Source organism: Poecilia reticulata, linkage group LG7 (assembly GCF_000633615.1).
Source record: "Poecilia reticulata strain Guanapo linkage group LG7, Guppy_female_1.0+MT, whole genome shotgun sequence".
NCBI lineage: Eukaryota > Metazoa > Chordata > Actinopteri > Cyprinodontiformes > Poeciliidae > Poecilia > Poecilia reticulata.
The window spans coordinates 24513868-24522429 of NC_024337.1; the positions used below are offsets into that span (position 1 = coordinate 24513868).

Genomic DNA, 8562 nt, shown 5'->3' on the forward strand with positions numbered 1-8562 from the left:
GCCGCTCCACGAATTGAATCGTCACCACAGTTTAATCACCTGTTTTCACTCGCACAGCGATGAATGCAGGAGCCGAGAAACGCACAAGGTGATACGGGCAGAAGAACTCGTATCAAGTTGTCTCTTCAAGCTCAAAGAATCATCAGCGTGAAGGAAGATTGCTTTCTCACGTGTCTCTTGGCTTTTCGCCGTTTTGTTTTGACTGCAGCCCTGCCCTGCTGACCCGCAGCCTACGTGGCGTCAGGATCAACAAGCGCCGTAACGACGTGTGAACTTTTGGGCATTCGGTGACAAAAGCGCCTTTTGGACAGGTGCACCAACCCGCCCCATCAGCCGGCATCTGACTCCCTTTGCGATGCTAAATAGCTCCAGTTAAAGGCTGAGACATTCCTTTCTGATGACTGGCAGCCACCCGGTGCGCGTTTTCAAACACTTTGCGCACCAGCAATCTCAACACAAGCGAAATATGCAATCATTTCAAATGAAACGTATAACTAAAAGGAGGAAAAATATAAAATTCTGGCCCAATTAAAACTTTTTTTTTTTTTTTTTTTTTTTAGCGGAACGTGCAGATTGAATTTACTGCTCATTTCCTCCCAGAATTTCACACCACCCCAAGGCAGGCGCTCAAATAGCTCCCACTTTACATCATCATTTGGTTCCTGTCTGCTCGCTTAAATTTTTTATTTTTTTTTTTTTTTGACCTCGATTCCCGCAGCGAGGAAGCAGGAGAACAGTGCCGCTCCTATTCACTCTGAATGATCTCCTACTGAGAGCGGAGAGGAGAACAGATCAGGATGAACTGAGCTTTTTGTGTTGAGGAGTGGTTAAAGAGGACAGGTCGTTTGTCTCTCCTTTTTTTTTTATGAACAAAATGCCTTTTTCCTCATCTCTGTGTCCGTGTAGAGTGATAGAGGCTCGATTGTCTCTGCGGGACCGTTGGAAACATGTATGCCTTTTTCAGCCTGATATTAAAACATTTTTTTTTCTGGAAATATAAGAAATAAATTCAGACTTCTCAGCCGGCACGGGGACGCCCCACCGGATTTTTGACCCAGCTAAACTAAACTGTAAATTAAACAGATATCAACTCTTGTTTTAGTGGTGTCTTTATTTCCTTTTTTTCTCACTCCGTCCTGGTCCTGAGACAGTACTTAGACTTGTTCCCTTAACTTGCTCAGAACCCACAGAGACTAAGGGATCATCAACAAATTATTGACTAAATGACGCAAGAAATTTTATTTTCTTGTTTTTTTCTTCTTCTTTTAAATCAACAGTTTGCGCTGTGATACAAGTGGCTTATCTGGAGTGCATGCTTAACTTAGTTTTAGAAATATGATACTTTGTTTGTTTAAGTCATTTCTTGCTCTCACTGAACATAGCGAGTTAATTTAAATTAATTCGTGGCTAATGAGGTATTTAAGGTTTTACATCATGTGACCACAGTGAATCACGCTACTGTATAAAATAATTCGTACTTTGCATGAATATTTTTATGGAAAACACATATTTTCAAATGACCGCTAACTTGTTTTCCTTGATTGTACTTTTTTGCATCTTGTTTTGTATTTTTATATGACATAAGTAGATTATATTTGAATTTATGTATCGTTTTCACTAGTTAGGGGGAAAATACGCAAGTTGAAATTAGACTTTAATTTTCTCATGAAATGAATACCCATTTTTAAAAAATCAATAACTTTAATTTTGACATTAATTGTTAATCACTTTCAGAAAAACAGTGCAGGATAAATTTGCTATCGTTTGAATGTGTGATTTATCTGGTAATTTGATGACAGTCCCTATGAGAACCCGAACTGCAGCAGGTCGCACTGTGTCATGAAGTAAAAAAGAACATTTAAGCTTTAACTCCTGAACACCCAAAATTCCAATCTGGTCATTTATTTAATTTGATTTAATTAGATTTATTTTTTTACCTAATTCAAAATCCATATTTCAGTAAAAGCCTACGGTGTAGAGCCGTGGTGATATGCACAGTCGCCGACACTCTCAGCGCAGATTTTGGGCACTTTGGGTACCTGTGATCTGAGGGGACGGTGGCGCCCCGCAGTGCAGGGGTGTGTCTTTGGGCGGGGACGTTCCCACCCCGCGGCTTTCTCCCCCTCAATATAAAGAGGCGAACTTTAACAGAGAGGTACACGCAACTTCGCAGGTTGTCTGTGAGTTTTCAACTCCGTCCGTCTGGAAATAGCCATCAAGCCAGGAGCACGGGGGGACGCAGGCGGCGTTTGGTTGTGGAGAGATAGTCTTATTTGTTCCGGCTGAGGACAAAACCGAGCTCAAAATGCCTCGATCTTTTCTCGTCAAGAAGTATTTCTCCAACAAGAAGCTTTACTACAGAGAGAGCCATCTGGAAAGTCAAACAGGTGAGTTTTTAAAGGAAATACTACAACAAATCCACTGTTAAAACGCTACATCTAAGTACCTGCAGCCAGGAAAGAGTTGTGAATGTAGCCTGCAGGTGAAAAGACTGATCTATTCGCCTGGAAAATGTGTTGATGAGAAAGGTTGATGCTGTGTAGAGTGCAACCCGAGAGCGAGAATGATAACGAGCTTAGATCATCTGTTTAACCCCACCTGACTGAACTTCCTCTTTTGTTTTCAGCTTTTGTCCCAGAAAGCTTTCCACTGGCCGAACTTCCAACACAAAACAACGCGTCTGCGCTCACTTGCCATCCCAGCAGCCCCTTCTTCACCAGCTCCGATGCCCTGCCTGCCCCTCTCTCCCCAATCACCCCGGCGTCCCTGCCTCCCTCTCCGCTGGGCCCTCTGAACCTCACCAGCTCTCCCTCCAGCAGCAGCGGAGAGGAAGAAGAGGACGGCGGCCGCACCTCGGATCCCCCCAGCCCGGAGGTCATCCAGAACATCTTCCACTGTCTACACTGCAGCAAGAGCTACGGCAGCCTCTCTGCACTCTCGCATCATCAGCTGTCCAGCCACCAGCTCCCCCCAAGCGGTCCGTTACTGCAGACTGCTTCCGTTCCCTCAGAGGGATCCCCGCGCCCAGCTTTCCACTGCAAACACTGCTCCAAGGAGTACACCAGCCTGGGGGCCCTGAAGATGCACATCCGCTCACACACTCTTCCCTGCGTGTGCCCGACTTGCGGCAAAGCCTTCTCCAGGCCCTGGCTGCTCAGAGGACACATCCGCACGCACACAGGTAAAGATTTTAAGTCACCCCCCCAACCCCCAACCCCATTGATTCACACTGTTTTGACTTTGTTGATGCAATTGGCTGCACCTTGTGCTCATTGATATTTATTGACCGATGAGCAAATGTAATTGCTTAGCAGGACACAATCTAATCTCAGCCCCACCAGTGGGTCTGCATGAGAAACAACAGCATTAACTTCTTTTCTGCGGAGGATCATTTAAAAACAATGACTTTAATGAGTGCAAAGCGTTGCTCTGGTGCTGACCGTGTCCTCTGTTCCTCTGTTCCAGGTGAGCGCCCCTTCGCTTGTCAGCACTGCAGCCGAGCCTTCGCCGACCGCTCCAACCTGCGCGCCCACCTGCAGACCCACTCAGAGGTGAAGAAGTACCAGTGCGGCTCTTGCTCCCGGACCTTCAGCCGCATGTCCCTGCTGCATAAACACAGCTCCTCTGGGTCTTGCCCCTCATCGTAGACCGCCTTAAAGAAGACACAGCTGGAGCTCCCCTTTGGGTCGTGCTAGGAGCCAGCGCCCACATCGATTCCTGTGTTTTTTTTTTTTTTGTTTTTTGTTTTAATAAGTGCCTTAACTTCATGATTGCCAAATATGAAACCACACTATTGTTTTTGGACCTCTGTGGCAGCTGAAGGCGTTGTTAATTCCCAGGAAACTTCGCTGGTGCCGGCCGGTCCGGGACCGCGGCCATGTTGCAGCTGCCTCGGGGTGTGTTTGTGCGTACGCGAGGATGTCATTCCTCACCATGCTATACATGCATGATGTGTGGGTGTTGAGACAGCTGTCTGTGCATGGTGCACCGTGGAGGCAGGGCGCTGAGAGACGCGCTAGCTGCAACCTCAACGACAGGTGACACACGCAAGACAACATGTGCCCCCTCCTCGCTGCACAACCACACCAGGATATAAAAGCTCAGTTGAGCCTGACCAAAAACTGTTTTTAAAACTATTTGGATGTGCGGCTTCCCACCCCCCCTCTTTTTTTTCTTTTTTTTTTTTAAACATTTGGTTGAAGATGACTTTCAATAGATGAACGTTGCAAAGTTGCGTATTTGCAAAGTGGTGACATGCGGCACATGATCTATGGTTTTTGTAAATAAAAGGATTTCTAACAAACTCAGCTGGTTTTCTGTGTGTTCCTTTTTTTTAATGTAATAGTGTTTCAGATGACTTTGTATTGACACAAGAGTTCATTAGGACATGCATGACAGTTTGTGAATGGGATGATAGAGCATGCACACAGTTTTATGGGTTGGTGTGTGCTACGGGGAGCGGGGAGAGGTTTATATGATGTTGAGTGATGGGTAGAACACCTGCACACACCTGCCCGTCGGTCGGGAAACACTGGGCACACACACCGTGCAAGCAGGGTTGGCGGGCAGACTGTGCAGAAAGACGTGGGGTCGGAGGGGAATGGGCAAATAAGCAAGGGTGCAAATCCTTGTTCACTCACTTCTTGTCAAAGAAGTGGCATCTAAAAGAAAGCGGGTAAATTAGACAGGGCAGTCCAGATCAGCTGGTAATGGGTCCGTCTGAAGCTTTGTGTTTAGATTGCAGCACAGAAACATACACTGACGCCAGCATGTCTTGGTGAGGTAACAGAATTTACTCCCGATTGGTCTTGGTGCAGAAAGGTGCATGCGTGCACCAGTGTGTCTGAGGACGCCGTTCAAACCTTGAGATCAGATTGCATGACTTGGCTTGCTCAATGTAAACAGCACCCTAAAGGCTGTGCGCATGCAAACACACAACCCCTGAATACAGAAGCTTACTTTGATCAGGGGGGGATTTTTCATTTGACTGCTACCTTTTTTTCCCCCCTCCCTCCCTCTCTCTCTCTGAGCTCATGTGAATGTGAGAGTCGTTTTAACAGCTGCACACCTACGCACTCGCAGCGAATCAAAGAGGGCCTGAGCCCCGCTTGAAGGGCCGACCGTGACACGTGCGGTGGGCGAGCACTTTGGAGAAAAATGCGCAGAATTTAAAAGATGTGTGTAATTTCAATTTCTCCTAGCGATTTCTTCATTCTGCCTCCACAAACTCTACACTTGATTCTCTGCTTGCTTTTGAAATTAAATGGACATCTTGCTAAGGGGACTTTTTTTTTTTTTGGTTTGTGGTGTGTAGGAGTCAGTCTGACTCTTTAGCTGCGAGGCGATGAGATCACTGGAGCTGTCATCTTTCCTTTTAAATGATGCTTGGTATCATATTGGCCCCCTTAAAGTATTTCGATGTTCACAGCCTGACGCGTGTGTCCCCTGACTAATTTGGCATTCCTGAACCATTAGCGACAGACATATAATACCACCGCCTTGCAGAGCGATGGCGTCTCTTTCTGCTGTCTTTTCACTTAGATTTTCCCCTAACAATAAAAAATGTGGCTCCATCTGCTTGGATTTACCTGCAAAATACTTTGAGTCTCTAGGAGCTGGTCTTGCTAAACACTTTTAAAGAACTTGCAAGTTACCCATGGGTAAAAGAACGTCTTACTGTAAATGTATTTAGGATTTTGCGCCTGCTGCATTTATGCGTTTAAATGTTTATGTGTCTAAAATGGTTTTTATGCAGCTCTCCTGGCCAGGGATGTTTGTAAAAGGCATTTTCAATCTCAATGAGTGTTTCCTGGCTTAAAAAAAAAAAAAAAGATAATGAAATGGAAAATAAGTTTTTTTTAACAATACCGAAAGGACAAACTTCACACAGATTTTTCTCAGGCAAGCAACATCTTTAATTTCAGCCCATTGATGCATTAAAGTGCCAAATGTCTCATTAGTTTCGCTTAATTCTGTTTTATTCTTGAAAAAGATCATTGTTAAGATAATATTTGACTTGTATTCGTCATTTTGTGTGACTTAACTGCTTTTTATATTTTTTTAAACAACTCATTTGACATGTTAACTGCATCATAGCTTGTCCCAGAGCCATAAGGAGTTGCCTTTGGGGATGAAATTTGTCTTTTCTCTTATCTCACACTCAGAATGTATTACTTTGAGAACTAAGAAACAAAACATCTTATGGTTTTGAATCAAAATATGCATCACTTTGTAGAGCAGGGTTTTGTCAGGATCAAATGGTAAACTTAAACTTCGGTGTATTTATTGTGCTGTTGATGATGATGTGATGTTATTTGTAAAGTTCTAAGTTACTTCATTTAACTTGTGTCCAATTTATCCTCTGAAAATCCTCCTCAAATTTTAAAGGTGTATTCTGTTTCCATCTTTGTTTGATACACATTAATGTATCAAACAATGTATTTGTAATGTGAAGCTGACTTTTGTCCCCTCTCTGTCATGACTCAATGGATTTTGTTCCGTTGAGAATAGATTTACAGACTTTTAAACCTGAAAAGATTAAATCTTTTAGATCTTAGCTCTTTTATCAACAGATGTCTTTTTTCTCCCCCCAACATAATTGTGAAATGAGTCCAAAAGTTTTCTCTCCATGCTGATGCAAATGCCCGTGTAGTGCTCTCCAAGAATATTTATAACCTGAAGTATCTCACATTTGGTTCTGTTACAAACTATAAACTCCTATGCAGCCGTGGGATTTTATGTAGGAGACATATTGCATAAATATGAAATTGGTTCAGCTGAATGTGAATCCATAGAGCACTTGTATGATCGTATTTGTTTCCTTAGGACAGAAATTATTCTGCCAGCACAGCAAAAACAGGTCCTTTCCTCAAGTGTTTGATTCAAAGCATCTGTCTTACGTTATTTACAGGGCTTGATTGGATGAGTGTCTGTTGATTTTCTATTAAGGTTGCCGGGGTTTACAGTGGCCCATGCTGAGTGGGAGAGAGCGAGTGTGTTGAGGAAATCAGAACGTCAGGCTTTGCAGAGCTGATTCACTGGAGGATCAGGTTGAAGCCAAGAGGGTTAAGTCACTGGGCTAAAGTTTCCAACCCTCTTACAAGCTGCAGAGCTCTTACACAACTGCCCAAAGCCTCAGCGCCAACATTCTCCGCTGGAGCAATCTCAGAAGACTCTCCTCCAGCCCTTTGTCCTTTCAAAAGATATTAAAAAGTCTCAAATGTACCTAAGCCTCATCTGCCTCCAAGTAGAAAATTAAGCAACACGTATGGGAAAAATAAATGGCATTAGGCTAGGAATAAAAGGGTGATGTAAGGATAATAGGAGGAGGTAAGCAACAGGAGAGGAGAGACTGGACGTTGGAGGGAGGAGGAGGAGGTGGGTGTCTGAAGAAGAATGGGTGTATCTGTTTGCAGGCCATTAATCAAATCAGTGGGGAGTTGAATTTACTGAGGAATGCCACATGTTGCAATGCAGACTTGATCAATGACATGTGCTGTGAGAGCAGAGAGATATGCTGACTTTAGACGCTGCCGCTGCAACCGGCGATCAGCATGTAAAACACATCAGCATCTGGCTTATCCGAGAGTCAAAATAAGGAGGAATTCGTCTTTATCGTCAAAAACATTTGGAGTGTGTGCCGCTCTGCGACAGATCCACACGGTGAACTCAGATCTCTGAGCACCATAGAGCAGTTTTACCCAAGGACAGGATGCGGCCTCGGGGAGGGGGTACCATTTCCTGCCCACCTCCGAAACCCCCTGCCCTCCCCTTCACCAAAACGTGTCTGTGTGCATTACGAGGCTTTAGCTTTGCTCCTCAACAGCAAGGCTCTGTCCCACAGGGTCAAAGGTTAGAGGATGAGCCACAGAGAGACAGGAGGACAAACAAACGTGACACACTTTGTCTGTGGCAGAAATGTCCAACTTTGTGTTGCAGAGAGCGGTCAACGGGCGTGTTTCCTTTGGCGCTCTATACTGGAGAGCGCACAAACTCTGCTGCAGAGCTCCTGCGTACCAGGAACATCCAGAGGACAATGTTCACTCATCGGGATTTTACTGGATAAACCAGAACAAAGCTGTGAACAATTGTGAAGTGACAGGGAAATGATTCTAAAAATCTTGGTCCACATTTTTATTTAACCTCTAAACTGCCCTGTCTCTGATGAAGAAAGCAGCCCACAGCATGATGCAGCCACACCTATGTCTGAGTGTGTTTGTAGTGTTATACAGTGTTAGTTTTTATGTATACAATTAAAAATCCTGTCAACACATTGTCCCACCTGAGACGTGGATCATTGCAGATCCCCAAGAGTGCCAGTTCTGGCTGCCTTTTGAATTAATGTTCTCATTTAGTTAATAATCTGATTAAACTGTTAAAAATTCAATTGGTCATCATGCTTGTGGTCAATATATCTTTTTGAAATCGTTATCATTTCAGCAGAAGCATGGACAACACAGCACAGAAACACGGCTCAGTGGAGACCATGTATTGATTGGGAAACACAAGCAGTGAATTATGAAACAATATGACAAACGAGGTCCTGCTGGGTAAACTGCCGAG

General features: G+C 44.3%; 1 protein-coding gene and 1 long non-coding RNA gene across 2 annotated transcripts in view; both read left to right on the forward strand.

Annotated features, from left to right (window-relative positions):
• Positions 1-1096, forward strand: part of LOC108166430 (uncharacterized) — a 4587-nt gene extending 3491 nt beyond the window's left edge. Inside the window, exon 2 of the long non-coding RNA XR_001776780.1 lies at positions 209-1096. This is a non-coding gene — a long non-coding RNA (uncharacterized LOC108166430). The remainder of the gene's footprint in view (positions 1-208) is intronic.
• Positions 1097-2174: 1078 nt separating this feature from the next.
• On the forward strand, positions 2175-4307 carry snai1b (snail family zinc finger 1b). Its single transcript, XM_008413874.2, has 3 exons — positions 2175-2387; positions 2627-3181; positions 3466-4307. Exons 1-3 carry the CDS (start codon positions 2306-2308, stop codon positions 3645-3647), a joined length of 819 nt encoding a protein of 272 aa, XP_008412096.1. The 5' UTR covers positions 2175-2305; the 3' UTR covers positions 3648-4307.
• Positions 4308-8562: the final 4255 nt, after the last annotated feature.